The sequence below is a fragment of the Micrasema longulum genome, unplaced genomic scaffold (genome assembly GCF_059751315.1).
Source record: "Micrasema longulum isolate JH-2025_06_02 unplaced genomic scaffold, ASM5975131v1 h1tg001962l, whole genome shotgun sequence".
NCBI classification, from domain to species: domain Eukaryota; kingdom Metazoa; phylum Arthropoda; class Insecta; order Trichoptera; family Brachycentridae; genus Micrasema; species Micrasema longulum.
This window is the reverse complement of record NW_028279135.1, coordinates 41981-57261: the sequence shown is the minus strand read 5'-3', so window position 1 is coordinate 57261 and position 15281 is coordinate 41981. Positions and strand designations below refer to the sequence as shown.

The window sequence follows — 15281 nt, the reverse complement described above, 5'->3', positions numbered from 1 at the left end:
ATCACAAGCTGGAACAATTACCGGATAAGATATAATTGCCAAAGGTACTAACAATTATAAAGACATAGAAGGTTTAGAGTTTATCAAAATTGATTGGTGTTTCATTTCGGGGAATGTAGAAGTATGAGTCTTATAAATTCTAGATATCCACACAAAAAAATTCTGTCTTTGATAAACAATAGTTTGGAATAAATTCATTTTGATTTACAAATAATTGTCATAAATACATATAATTAAATATGTAGACTAAAATCTGTATTTGATTTAAACTTATCAAGGTTCAAAATTTTATTTGGAGTAAGTATTACAAAATAAAACACTGTAAAATCTTATAAAATGTATATTAACTATAAATTTGGATTCAACTACAATACTAAATAACAAATTAAAAACTTCATAATACAAAAACCATGAAACAATAATCGGATGTACACAAAATCAAACATCTTGTAGTCGATTTAAAATCCATGAATGCACTTTATATAATTCTGGTCGTGTTACAGTATGATCTGTAAATTCTTCTGTGATGAATTCGCCTTTAACACCAAGGTTTGTCAAGTTTTGAAATGTTTCTTTTCCTGATTCTATAGGAACTAAATCATCACTCTCTCCGTGAAACTGGAGAAGTTCAGGGGCTGGAATTTAAATGCTTTTTTATGCTTTCTAATGTTTTTTTACATTTTTTATATATTTTATATGTTTACCACTACACCCCCATCATAATTGTAACTTTTTTGAGGGAATCGATTTTATGACACAAAATACCATAAAAATTGTGAAATATAATTGTAAAAAAACTAATGACTTTTTAAAAGTAGCAAAAAACTAATAAAGAGTTTTTAGTTCACAATTTATAAAAATGACATTATCTTCATGTCAGTAAACAGTTTCTACACTCAATTAACTTATTTGTTGGGTAAAAGCTAAAACAATGTGTTTAGGTTAGATAAACTAAGTAAAAAAAAAACTTAGAAAAAGTCTCAATGTTCCTCGGTAAAATTACTGTTATTTATGAAAATTACATGTATTTTACTGCACCTTTTGTCAAAATTACGTACTTTTACATCCTTATTCGGGAGTAAGAATTTGGTAAAATGGTATTTTAACAGATACTTTTTAAACAATGTACATACTCTAAGGTACATACATACCTACTTAAGTAAATAGTATGATAAAACGGGGTAATAAACTCTAGTTAGACAGTCACGGAAATCCACACGACCTGAGAGATCATCTATTACTATCACAATTTTTTCGTTATTATTATTAGGTCTGTTAAAATTTACTATATGCTTTTTTTAAAGAAACATTTGCATTCCTATGCTTTACCAAATATTTAAATTTTGGGGGCCATTCTTAACGAGTTGTATATAACTCACTATTTGAAAATGGGAATCAAGTTGTGGTAGTCCGGAATTCAAACCTCAGGCCTTTGATCTACGAGTCCACAACACTAACCACGGGACCACAATCCGATAAAGTAAATCTACTATTGTTTATATAGTTGCAATATTAACAAGGTTTTGGACTCTATGTGACTTACCTAGGACTCAAAATGGACAGACAATTAAAATGGACAAAACACATAGACGGACTCACTAAAGTAATGGCATCACTACATAGCCTCTTCTACAAAATTAAAGATTTTGTACCAAAAAAGGAAAAAATTATGATGTACGAAGCCTATGTCAAAAGTAAATTGAGTTACATGATCGCCTTCTGGGGAACTGGTAACAAGACAGACATAGCAAGAATACAACACAAGACAACAAAATAAAATTCTTAAACTAACATACAACCTACCCTACCTGACCTCTACGACTGAACTGTACAAAAAAACACACCAGTTTGACATAAACTACTTTACTAAAATTGAGACCTTAAAAATTGTGCACAAAATAACACTGGGAAACATACAAGACGATGACATAATATTAGTCAAAAATGCTGACATACATAAATATAACACCAGACAACAACAACACTATCATATTGAAAAAGCAAAGACAAACACAGGACAGTCAAAAATACTACATAATGGACTTAAACACTACAACGACCTACCTTACTACTTGAAAACTTTTACTGGAGACAAATTTAAAATCAATCTGAAAAAGCACATGATGACTGAACTAACTAGACTAGACGAGACATAAAATGACTAGACAATATTAATTTTTTAATGTAAACCTAATGGGTTTTTTTTAAATTGTAAATAAATAAAAAAATAAAAAAATTGATGGATCTAGTATTTTAAAACAAATAAAATAAAAATTACACATAAAGTCAGAATTCATTATTTGAGCCTATAATATTATGTTAGTTCTTCGTATGTTGTATTTTTCTACCTGTGTTATGAACAAACTCAATGTGTACCTACATTACAGAAATATTTTGCTACTCCAATAACATGTTAAAACAAATAAAATAATATAGACTATGATTTTCAAAATTAAATAAAAAACATGAACACCATAGGATTGTAAAAACTTAAAATTAAATGTGTTTTAGCAGTTAAATATAAAATTATATGTAGTGGGTAGTAAAATATTAACAATATTAGATTGAATATAAATAAGTATTTTAACCCTGTATCACTGACGTATGAGCGTGGTATGTCCCTGATATAATTTTTCATACATAACTTCGTTATGCGCAGGAATCTGTCCTTGTCCATTTTGGTAGGTTCTGTCGAGAAATGATTCTCGCCATTCCTTTGTAAAAATGTGAACACCACTGCACCATGCGTTGAATGCTGGACAATGAATATCTAGTACCGCACGTTCCTAGCGACTCGCGTCGTATTGAAGCTCGTCCCCCACGCGCAGGCAATCCTTGGCACGCGGCGAACCAGGTCAGACCTATGTCCGACCAAACCAAATTTAAAGTGTTACAATGTTGCTTTTTGTTGCGTCTCAGACACACGTTTTCACAACAGAGGTCACTAAAGTGCTCAAATTGATCCCATCGTCACAGCCAGTACTTGCGCCCCAAATCCCATTACGATCTCAGTCGCGAACCCCGGTTCTTGCGCGAAACAATTTCATAGCGCATCTTTAAAAAAAACTGTTAAAAGTGTTCTATGGACTAATTTTGAAATGATTGAAACTATGATGCTTGATTTAAAAAGCTGTTAAATGTGCCCCGTGGACTAATTTTGAAATTTATAGGAACTGCGGTTGATTGATTTAAAAAGCCGTTAAAAGTGCTTCCTGAACAATTTCGAAACTTATAGGTAGGTTGATATAAAAAGCTGTTAAAAGTGGACTGATTTTAAAATTTACAGAAAACCGTGGTTGATTGATTTGAAAGGTTAGAAGTGCTTCATGTACTATTTTTAAATTTATAGAAGCCGTTATTGGTTGTTTTAAAAAGCTGTTAAAAGTACGCTATGCACATAGCAAAAAAGCCACCCGACAACAACTGACCATAGTTCAGTTTTGTTCTCTTTGTGCGCAATGAACAATTAAAAGAAAACATACTATAATTCCACTGCGTTCCGGTTGCCAAAGGACATTCTTTTGAACCACACCTGCCGCAAATATTGTTCGTTTGCACCCTGCCTGCCCAAGGTCCTAGGAAAGAACTCAGGTATCCTGCACTTCAATGGAATAACATATACTGTCATTTCAAACCCAATGGTGGATCTTCACAACGAAGTTCACTGTAGTATTGCCCGATGTAAAAAGGCTAAGGTAACACTATCTGTCGGGGAACAGCGAGAACTTATTGAAGTCCCTAGTCCTTATCATTTGTATCACGGACAAAGAGAATTGTTTTGTAAAGCAACTATAAATTCTAATAGAAACTGAATGTGTCATCCAATGAGGAGTACTTATATGAATATACAACATGGATAGTGGACACAGAGAATTAAATTAGTTATTCTTTTTAATTATCAAACATAAATATAAAGAAGAGCAAAAAAATCTGAGATATTATTAAAAATAAGTACTTACTGCTTGTAGGATTATTTTGAAGGTGTTTATAAACAGCAGAATCTTTATTAAGAAAAGAAGAAAGAGCAAAAACTCCAGCAACATCAGTATTCCATCTTAATCCAACATGAAACGCAAGAGCACCTCCCATAGAAAAACCACCTGAACATATAATATTATTGTTAGTCTTATAGTGTACTGTTTTTCTATAGGATTCGATTCCTTACAAAGAAAGATGAAAACATGAAATATCTACTTCACTGCTAAAAACATAACTGTTCCTGGATTGGTATTTGATGTGAAAGACCACACATTTATAACAAATGATCGACACACGCTGTAATTGATGTACCAATTAAATGCATTATGTACCATTAGGTGAGCGTAAAGGTATTTATTAATTTTATTTGTTCTTTTATGTATTACTTTTTTATATTAAAGATAATGTTCCCTCACCGGGGTGTCCCATGCCGAGGGAGACATTGTATATAATTTTGAAACATGCCTTATTAAACATAATTAAATCATAATCTCAAATAAATATAAAACATAATAAAAACACATTTAACTGACAAATAAATACATCTTTCTACCTATTTGGACTGATGCACTTATCAAACTGTGCACATCTTCCCACTAGTAATTGTGTTTGGTGTCATGAAGGGTATTGAATAATTTTTGTATGCATTCATCAGTAAAACTTTTGCATAAATTTGTTTGTTTGTCATAACATAAGGTTTTTCCTCAATGTCGAGGGAGCTCGTACTGACTGAGGCTTTCAGGATAATCTTTACTAAAGCTTTTTGTGCAATGATAAATAGAAGAATTATTATTTTTACTTTACATACCTACAATAATTCTGTTATTTGGAATACCACCATCATTTTCATTTTTAATTAACTGTTGGATATCTAATCCGATTTCTTGAATGCTGTCAGAAACTTCAGGAACTGAAGAACTAATGGCAAGTCGATCAAACCAAACATTACTTAATTCACCATCAAATGGAGTGTAGGGCTGCAAAGGTGCAGTAGGAAACACAACCTTTATATGGGGAAATGAGAAGTCTTTTCCTATCGTTGCAGCTACACCATACCTCATAGCCTCTGCTGTCGAACCTTGAATAAATAAATAATTAAATTAAAAAAAAAATTAAAATACCACTATTTATTTTTAATTATTATCATAACCTACCAGATCCATGAAAGAAAAATACTGTTCCAGTGTGCTTGCCTCCAGTGTTTTTAATTACGTGAACGGGTTTTAATTGTCTTGCCATCACTGCGTACCATTTTCGGAAAATCATAATAAATATTAGAATCGACTTAAAAGTAAACCTTACGATGTTTATATTATGCTTTTGGCGTAATATTGTAACCTCAAAACTAATGTCGATACATGTATTTTTCATTAACTACAAATCGGTTCTGTTGAAAAGGAGAAAGCCCTACGAGTAAACAACCATGCAATTCACTACAATTTTTATATTAGTTTTCAGTGTTTTCACCTGTTTTCAGATTATCTTTTTTAATTAGCAAAGCGTTTGTAATTCAAATCCGACAACACAACCAGAGACCAGATTCACAGACTACAGAACTCAGAGACTCAGAGATATTGTAGAACTATGACAGAACAGAACTACCGATGAAAGTAGTCGACTACATTCGATGGGTAAATGTAGTCGACTGAAAGCCCGAATGCAGTAATGTAGTCGAATGAATTCACTCAGAATAATGGGTAGCCTCCTCCCAAGCCAAGGGAAGACACTTTTTCCTATTGAAACCAAATGTAACAGAAAAGCCTTGGTTCTCCAAAGTGATTCTGAAAAAAATTGAGACATCTTCTATATGCAAAATGCGCAATGGACATTGTTGTAATAGTTCTCATTTGTTTAGAATCCATGTCCGGGACTCTGCCATGTGCGAATGTCAGCTTGAGGAGAAAGATCTAAATCATATTTTCTTTGGATGCCCCATAAATGATTGTTATCCTGAGTTCCTATCTGACCTTTCCAAAATCAGCGCCCCATTCCTTACTAATATTTTAACTCTTTTGTCCCCACCCAATAAATGTATTTTTTAAAAATATGTAAATATGTAGCTATAAATGGTATTAAGTTGTAAATAAGTCATATATTATGTAAAGTGTATGTTACATTAAATACTAACACACTAACTTGTATGTAAAGTACTAGCAATGTGTAAATATTTTAATAAGACTATCTCAAACTTGACACTGCCTAGAACACCGCAGTTAGGGGTGAAAAAAGCCAATAAAAAACTAAGAAGAAGCAGATTATTTTTTATATACCTTATAACATCATTTACCAACAGACAGTACTTGTTTTCCGAAAATCTTTTATTAAATATATACGAGGAACGCTCTTACAGAACTTTTTTAAATGGAAATTTCGTGTCAACCATCCTGGAAATTTAACCGGAAACATATTGCATGCTAGGCAAACGCGCTGACCATTAGACCAGGCGGCGTATCTGGAAAAACACAATTATATTATCGGTTTTCAAAAATGCCGCCCGTGTTCAGAAACGCAAGCAAAAATGAATTTTAAACTTTATACATTATTTTCAGATTATCTTGTCTATGGTTTGTGAAGGAAGTCTGTGGTTTTGGCTTGTGAAATTATTTTGCCTTATGATGTGATTATGATCTGTGTTATTTGTTATTTTGGTTGATTGTGAAATGTTCTATTTGTCGCAGTTTCTTGACGGCTTCTCCTTTTCTGTTTTTGATTTTGTCAGTGTCTAATAAAATCTGTAATCCGATAAATATAAAACTTTTTAGTAATTTGGGGCAATTTATTGCTTGTACTAAAATCTCTACCGCTTGGTGCTAGCCTTCATTCAAGGAAACAAAATTACCTGCTGTACTAACATTTTTTGAAAGTCAATAAATTATGTCCGATAAAAATCCTTCCTTAGTTGCGGTTCTCCAGTTACTGAGAAAATATAATTTAAAGGTAAAAATGAAGGCTTATTATTGTAGTCATATTTATAAGGGTGGAAATCTAGTGTCTTGTCTTCAAACAATGCATTGTCAGAACATTCTAATTTATTTCTTATCAGAAATATCTGGACTTGTATATTTTATTTTAGGGGACCGAGGAGTTATTAAGAAAGGAAGCAAATTTAACTGATGTTACTCTTCCGTCAATCGATGCCCAATCGGATATTGAAATTAACAATGCTTTATCAGCCTATCATAGTGAAGGGGACCCCTCTTCTTACACTTATGCATTTGAAGGGTTAAAGAAGTTCGTAGAGAGCTCCTTGGATATATACAAGGTACAATTAAATTTACTATTGCAATGCCCTTTTGTTTAATTTACAGTGAAATTAAATCTCTTAGGGGTTTAATTACGTGCTCAAGTCAAAGTACATGATTAATTATATTTTACAGCACGAATTGTCCACAATTTTGTATCCAGTATTAATCCACTTGTATATGGAGTTGATCTTAAATGATCACATAGAGCATGCCAAAAACTTGCTTGATCAGTTTGGACCAGAGCAGGAAGTGTTTTATCAAGATGACATTAAAAAATTCTCACAAATAACGAGCAAAACTCAAATCAATAAAGATGACCTGGCAGAAACATTTAAGTAAGCACAGTTGATCCTTACTATTTCTAAAATATGTGAAAAAAATATGTTTGCAAAATTGTTGTAATTATTTAAAATCTAATTTCAAAAAATATAAAAATCAAACATTGAGTTTGATTTCGTCGCCACAAAAGCAGAATGGATAAAAGTCGAGGACTGCCTAATTTTTTATAATATTTCCTACCAGATAACAACATTACACACATGCATTATAATTCCATCATCATCATTCCCTTTCCGCACCTAAAGGTGCATAGGGCACTGCATTGGTATACAAATCGCAACAATCAAGATCATTTTTGTTACATGAAGGTAAGATGATCAGTCTTACGACCAGGGATTCTAGTTTAAAAACACCTTTTTAAATAAATATTTCATCTCAACCATGCCAGGAATCGAACCCGAGACCTCTTGCATGGTAGGCAAATGCGCTAACCACTACACCACGAGGCCAACAAATTATGTAAAAGAAGCATTAAAATTTTCATATAAAATATTATTTTCATGGAATTTATTGTTAATTTAGAGATAAAAAAGACTTAAAACAATTCTAATTTACCATGCATACTAAAAATTTAATGAGTTTAAAACCTTGATAAGCTTAAAATATTTCAATTTTTGTTCAACAGCTCCAATAAATTTGTCATTCAAATTTCTCGAGACATATCTTCGCTTCTTAAGAGACACTTACATGAACAAAAAAACTCTTCAATCGTATCAAACATTGTCAATAATCGACTTCATCTGGAGTTATATGAAGGAGGAGCAAGAAATAGAAAACAGGTTCTTGCCACAGCGGGGGGACTTATGGGAGAAGCTTCCAAACATGGTGAGTGATTATAATCTTGAATTTTTTTGTTCTGTAAATGTATAACAATTTTTATATAATCATATTTACCACTCCAAATCAAATTCATGATCCTAAAATTATAATCAGAAAGGGCTCCCCTGAGAAGGGTGGGTGAAGGGAAAACGGGGGTTATATTCGAATTCAGAAAGTAATTTTACGTAAGAATTCCCCCCCCCCGCAGGAATGGTGTCAAAAATTATTTTTTTTTGCAGACCAGTGTTATTAGAGTTCAAGCCAGGACGATGCTGTCACTACCAAAACTTATGACCCTAATAAAGATTCGGTATACATAGATCTCATTGAATCACTATTTCAGTGGATTTTTTTTATTAGTTATATGTATTAAATCTGATTTTATTTATTTTTAGATAATCGTACCAAAGTTTACTACGGGTTGTTGAAGGAGCCTGATATTCAAAGTCTCACTGTACCCGTTGAGGAAGATGACGAAACAGAGGAAACTCCGGACAAACCTAAAAAAAAGAAAAGCAAAAAGGATCCCCTTTTTTCAAAGAAAACAAAATCTGATCCTAATGCACCCCCTGTTGATAGAATGCCATTACCTGATTTGTGAGTACATAATATTCTAATTATTTTTTTATATTTTTTAATGAATTTGTCAACCCATTTCGGTTATTCTTTTATTTTAGGTAAGTTATTGGGAGAGATGTATGATAAAAACTCAGATGACATTTATTGATGTAATTGTATTTTATAATAATAAAAATAAGTATATAGTTTTACTCCACCTTTATTAAATACTTTTAAACACTTTTAATAAAAGTGGAATAAAACTATATATGTATTTTTATCATTATAATTAAAATGCAGTTCCACCAAGAAATGTCAGTAGAAAAACTCAATATAGTAATTGTATTTAATATTGTTTAATTTTTATTCAATATTTAGGTAATTTCTATTTGTGTGTAATTATTTTATTAAATTATTATTTATTGTTATCATTGATTATGTGAAGATCTTTAGTCTAACCATGTATTTTTTACGGTATTGTTTTTTTTTTTTTGTAATCTTTTTTTATTTATAAAAGATACATTTGGGTTCTTTTAATTTACCCAAATATTTCAACTTGGTGGCCATTTTCAACGAGTTGTAAATAGCTCACTTCTAGAAAACGGGAATAAAGTTGTGGTAGAGCGGGTTGTGAACCTCAGATCTTTGATCTGTGAGTCTACAACACTATCCATGGAACCACAAAATGATTTTTTTCTGCCTAAAAGTTGATAGGAAAATATGCACTTTTGTTCTCTTCAGTAGAATATATGTGTACATGTGTTGTATATGCCCATATATTTTTAATAATATGTAAACATGTTTTTTTTAAACTTCTTCACTAATTTTTATTTCTTCCTTTTGTTTTTATTTTTGCTTCAAGTACAACCAAAGCCTACAGGGTGTTTAAATAAATAATTTCAATAATTATGAATTACTATCATTGACATTTAATACATGGACAATGCCCTATAGAGTAAAATATTTTAAAAATCAGTGACACGAAAACGTATCCATAGTTACTAAGTACTGTTTAATTAAACCAGAGCTGCATTCAACGAGCATGCATATGCTACCAAAAATTGAAGGATACTCATTTTTGGTACTTAAAAAAGTTTGTATTTTAATGTTAAAAATCAACATTCGTTTTTGGTGGATCCCAATCAGGTTCTTTCCTTGAATTCTTATAATTTCTACCCATTTATTTCTTGTCACTGGATTTTTAGGAATGAAAAAAAATATTAACAAACGTTTATTATATTTTAAAAACGTATCCCTATCAGTGCACCACTGTAACTAAAAAGAGCTTCGCAATGGCTAGGCATAGTTTTTACGTTTACAATAATTTACGTTTACAATAATTTACGTTTACATTAATTGTTTTAAGCTTTGTTTAATCACTCATGAACAACAACAAAAAAATTTACAAAATTTATCCATGAAAAGTTACACAATACACAATGTTTATCTGAAAGGTTTTTACGCATTTTCATGACACAAGTAGGCATTTTTGTTTCGATTCCAAACGTTACGCCTAGCTGGTGGTCAAAGAATGACTAAATTCGCGTTGGGCATAACTGTGCATTGGGCATGGGTTACGTATCATCAGTTTCGAGGGCTAAGGGCATGTCTATGTATTATTATGTCAATGATTACTATTATATTGAGAAAGAGCATGGGAATCATTATTATTTAAGCATTGTGTATTTAAATTGTGAATGTCACAATTTATCACAGGACATTATGAGCCCATTGCTGGTGACGTGAACTAACTGATATTACATTTCTGTAATCAGTATAATCCAAAATCTTTTTTTCCTGGTTCTTTTTGTACAAAACATCAATGTTCATTAAACTTATCAAACCAGTCTATTAAAAAAAAAAATAGATAAAAAGCCCATAGAGTTAATACTTTGAAAACAAAAGTTTGACCACTTTGTCGCTTTATTTGCGATGGGCTCATATGTAAGTCCCATGGAGTTGGAACATAGTATTTAATATGTATAATCATGGTAATAAATTAGTGCAATTTGAAGGACTGTTTTTACACTGTCAACAGAAAAGAAACTGACAAAGTGGAAAAAGCCCGAGCTCTTCGGGAATCATCAAAAAGAGTTGCTCTTGGTCCCGATTGCTTACCCTCTATTTGCTGTTATACATTGCTGAATTCTTTACATAATGTAACATGCGCAGATATATCCGAAGACTCCAGTCTTTTAGCAGTAGGCTTCAATAACTCTTCTATAAAGGTACCCTGTTATTTTCATCTAAAATGTTTTGTGTCCAATTTTAAAAATACGATTCTATGATATATATTATTTGTTAAAATATGTATTCAACAATATTTATTTGTAATTTTAGGTGTGGTCTCTTACTCCAAATAAACTAAGAGTGATGAAATCTGTTGACAAATTATCTGATATTGATAGAGAAGCCGGTTAGTACAACAAAACATACTCGTAGCACTGCCAAACGATAAAAAAAACTAGCTGCAAAAATATAATTATGTAGTTATTTAATTAGTTTGACAAAGTTGATTTTTTTACCTTTGGAAAAAAAACTATTTTTACTATGCATTATCATTTCCACACAATATAAAAGACATTAGGAAAATAACAATACCTTAAGTTTAACTCCATTCGCACACATAGGTAAATTTTGATATGAGGGATAAAAAGGAGTGATGTTACATTTATAGAATCGGATATTTTCTAACTTTACAGCCGCAACATCTTTTATTGTCAAATAAAATATGAAACTAAACTGACTTATTAAACATTTTTTCTTAAAATAAAATTGTTTGGTAGAAAACGTCATTTTAATTGTATGGTGACTTTTTGATGACAATAATGTACAAATGCTGTCGGTGAACAAATAATTCATTTAATGAGTTTGTATAATTTTTTTTTTGTATGATTTAATAGTAAAAAAATTAAGATGTATTTGTTTTAGTTGACGTTTTAGTCCGTATGATGGATGAAAGGTTAGGGGAGACTAGTAGATCACTTCTCGGACACTCAGGACCCGTGTACAGAGTGTCATTTGATCCATACAAATCACTGCTTCTATCCTGTTCAGAAGATACAACAAGTAAGAAATTGATTTTGTCTAAACTAAATTTTGTAACCATATTTTAATTGGAAAGCAGACACTTCTGGTTATATTTGTTTAATTGTGTACCAATATGACTTCACTGTTATAGGCGAATATGTATTTAAATTTAACCGTGTCTTTTTAAACTTAATATTGGTGGACTGTTTTGTGTGTAATGATTTAAAATTCTATCTACAAGGCCAAAAATATTTATTTTAAAAGACCTTTCTCAATACCAATGAACTTTATACAATAACAATATTTTTATTTTGATGTGCTCAAATAATCTGAATGACTAAATAATATACAATTCAATTTAAAAGTCTTTATGGAACCGAAATGATATTATTTTTAATTTGGGAAATGCGACAATATTTTTTGCCGCAAATAGTTATAGATTTAGTAGCAAACTGCAAGAAAGTTTACTAATTTGATGGCTGATTTTTGGTAAATAATGTTTTATTCTGTTTATCTTTCAGTTCGGCTGTGGTCTTTGCATGCGTGGAAATGTTTAGTTTGCTTCCGTGGCCATATGTATCCTGTCTGGGATGTCAGATTCTCTCCACATGGACATTATTTTGCTACAGCCTCACATGATAAGACTGCGCGCCTCTGGGCCACCGATCATCATCAACCTCTGAGAATATTTGGTGGACATCTCTCTGATGTTGATGTAAGTAACTCTCTACATAATATTTTTTTGCTTTAACAACTTCTGAAATATAATTATGAAGTACTGTAAAACTCCAATTATCCGGTTTAATAAGTGCCTGACGTTATTCGGATATACAGAGATCCGGATAATTAGATTGACCATTAAATGAAGGCACTGTTTTGAAAGAAAACGTAACATTTACTCGAAGATCTTCGAATGAAAATGTAAAATTTACTCTAAGAATGTTCTAAAATATCTGTTAAATTGGATTTTTTCATCTTTCAGTGCATCCAGTTTCATCCTAATTCTAACTATATAGCAACTGGTTCAAGTGATCGCACAGTTAGATTGTGGGACTGTGTGACAGGAAACCAAGTGAGAATCATGTCTGGGCATAAGGTTTGCAAATTTGTATAAAAAGTCTAGTAAAAATATGTTATTTATGAATTTTAAATTGTAAATATCAGTTCAAAAATTATATTCAACCATATCTATTCTGCCAGTCACAAAGTAACCTGATGGTCTCTGATGAAAATTATAAATAAAAGTTGAATTAAACTAAATAAGTATTTTTATTGCTATAATATATATATACACAATATCTATTTCATATGAAAAACATAAGTTCTATTATTAACAATATTTAAAATCGTCAGAGCTAGAAAATAAAATTTGCAACTGATTTATTTCTGCGGCATTAACCTTTAATCACTTTGCAGAGTATCATCAATGTGATATCTTTCTCAAGTTGTGGAAGGTATATAGCAACGGGCAGTGGGGGAGGACAAATCCTTATATGGGATATTTCACAAGCTCATTTGGTGGCCGAGTTTGCAAGCCATTCGGCTCCTATTCACGCCTTGGCTTTTAGTAGAGATGGAACTATTCTAGCTTCAGGTATTTACCATAATATAACATATCATTATACAATTATTGCATTGCATAAAATAAAATAGCTATGTTATATCTTAGTGAAATTTGGTAGATGCATGGAATCTAATAAATTAAACTACATATAATGTAATTAGGAATTATTTCACTGACTCTTAGTTTACCAAATCATGCAAATTGTACTAACCAGTTAAACCATCAATTTTAATGACACATTTATTCATCATAAAGCACATTAAAAAATATGAAGTATTACTTTTTAAAAAAAATTGCATTCCTAACATGTTTATAAATATGTATGTATACTATAGTTTATATTAATGTTGATAAAATATTTCGCAGGTTCACTTGACTGCACACTGAAATTGTGGGACTTCAACTTATTAAATGAGGAGATGGCAAATGAAGAGAATAATGGATCACATAATCCGGATGTTAAAATTGGTGATAGATACCTCCTGCGGTCATATGCCACTAAGAGTTCACCGATTATTTCCGTACACTTTACAAGAAGAAATTTGCTGTTAGCTATAGGAATGTATGAATTTTCTTAAGAATTTATTTTATTTTAGGCTAGTACATATTTTTCGGTAAAATAAAAATTTATACATACATATATACACTGTTTGAATTGATAGCAAACTCAACATTTCAACCCGCTGCTCATTTTCAAACTTTCCAGGGGATTAAATATTTTGTTGATGTAATAATAATAATACCCTTTTCCAGAAGTGTCCTGTTTTTTTTTTCCATTGTAATAATAATCATTTGCATTTTTACAAAATACTTCAATTTTTAAGTTTTGTAAAAAACTGTGATCAAATTCAAATACATATGTACTTAAAATCTCCTGTGTTCTGGAAAACAGCATAATGTTGATTTGATGAAGAATAATCTTCAGTGAGCTCCCTATAATCAACCAAAATTCATAAATATTTGTTTGTCTTATATACCTTTGCATAAAATTATCACATTAACCAGTTAAGTGCCGTGAGTGCGTTAACATGCTCTCCGTTTCCGTGCTCGAAGGGCCGGCCATACAAAAATAGTGCTTAAAGCCTCTATGCACTTTACTCGTCGAAGTCAAGTATTTCTAATAACTTTAGTGATATGGATAAAATAATATTAACTACTGTAACTAGAACATAATATAAAAATAATGTAAATGAATGCCTGTTATGCCCAGTGAGATGTTCATATAGAAAAGAAAAAAAAGTTTTATGCGAAATAAATATAAAAGTATAAAAATAAAAAAAATAGTAAAATTAATTTAAGTATAAATTAAAAATCTACACTATACTATTATAAGCTTGATTTTCGTTCTTTATGGAAAGTGACTAGTTTTTTTGTGTTTTTCCGTGGAGCAAAATTATAAACTAATAAAAAAACAGAATTTTGGAAAAAAATTGATCGGAACCAGCATGAACACGATCACAATACTAGAGAAAAGAACAAAATTAGACTTCCATTTAAGAAAAAGGCAAAGTCACAAAATTCAATTTTATTTAAAGCAATTAAAAAGTATTACGAAATGGAAAAAAATATTTATGAAGAAAAAAACATATCAAAATTTAAAATAATGGTCAAGACATATGTGAACAATTTATAAATTAAATATATTTGCAATGTTATTATTAGAACACACATAACAATATGTATGATATGTGTGCCCTACTTTAAGATTTAAATATAAAAAAATTAAAAAAACCATTGACACATAGATA

At 30.9% G+C, this 15281-nt stretch overlaps 2 protein-coding genes across 7 annotated transcripts; one reads left to right on the top strand and one right to left on the bottom strand.

The window, feature by feature from the left end:
• Nucleotides 1-326: 326 nt before the first annotated feature.
• Nucleotides 327-5626, bottom strand: LOC148273400 (lysophospholipase-like protein 1). 6 transcript variants are annotated; one of them, XM_088238760.1, is made up of 5 exons: nucleotides 5446-5625; nucleotides 5133-5219; nucleotides 4787-5056; nucleotides 3960-4100; nucleotides 327-635 (listed from the first exon to the last, which is right to left on the bottom strand). In XM_088238760.1, the coding sequence occupies exons 2-5, from the start codon at nucleotides 5215-5217 to the stop codon at nucleotides 439-441; spliced, it is 693 nt and encodes a 230-aa protein (XP_088094886.1). In that variant the 5' UTR covers nucleotides 5218-5219; nucleotides 5446-5625; the 3' UTR covers nucleotides 327-438. The 6 variants fall into 6 exon arrangements, with proteins under 6 accessions (XP_088094886.1, XP_088094888.1, XP_088094884.1 ...); XM_088238759.1 differs by lacking the exon at nucleotides 327-635 and adding an exon at nucleotides 2507-2861 and having other exon boundaries at nucleotides 5446-5604; XM_088238762.1 differs by lacking the exon at nucleotides 5133-5219 and having other exon boundaries at nucleotides 5446-5626.
• Nucleotides 5627-6525: 899 nt separating this feature from the next.
• Taf5 (TATA-box binding protein associated factor 5) lies at nucleotides 6526-14173 on the top strand. Its single transcript, XM_088238764.1, has 12 exons — nucleotides 6526-6915; nucleotides 7052-7240; nucleotides 7356-7558; nucleotides 8188-8387; nucleotides 8777-8978; nucleotides 10978-11167; nucleotides 11280-11355; nucleotides 11871-12008; nucleotides 12491-12684; nucleotides 12952-13065; nucleotides 13386-13563; nucleotides 13900-14173. Exons 1-12 carry the CDS (start codon nucleotides 6853-6855, stop codon nucleotides 14109-14111), a joined length of 1959 nt encoding a protein of 652 aa, XP_088094890.1. The 5' UTR covers nucleotides 6526-6852; the 3' UTR covers nucleotides 14112-14173.
• Nucleotides 14174-15281: the final 1108 nt, after the last annotated feature.

What these genes read in the sequence shown, in the direction of transcription:
- Taf5 (XM_088238764.1), top strand. Translation starts at nt 6,853, where the DNA reads ATGTCCGATAAAAATCCTTCCTTAGTTGCGGTTCTCCAGTTACTGAGA. An exon ending in AGAATGCCATTACCTGATTT is followed by an intron (nt 8,979 to 10,977) that starts GTGAGTACATAA and finishes CACTGTCAACAG; the next exon opens with AAAAGAAACTGACAAAGTGG. An exon ending in CTGTTCAGAAGATACAACAA is followed by an intron (nt 12,009 to 12,490) that starts GTAAGAAATTGA and finishes TTTATCTTTCAG; the next exon opens with TTCGGCTGTGGTCTTTGCAT.
- LOC148273400 (XM_088238757.1), bottom strand. Translation starts at nt 5,349, where the DNA reads ATGAAAAATACATGTATCGACATTAGTTTTGAGGTTACAATATTACGC. An exon ending in AAATAACAGAATTATTGTAG is followed by an intron (nt 4,101 to 4,786) that starts GTATGTAAAGTA and finishes TTATATGTTCAG; the next exon opens with GTGGTTTTTCTATGGGAGGT. An exon ending in TCAAAATAATCCTACAAGCA is followed by an intron (nt 2,862 to 3,959) that starts GTAAGTACTTAT and finishes GGTCGGACATAG; the next exon opens with GTCTGACCTGGTTCGCCGCG.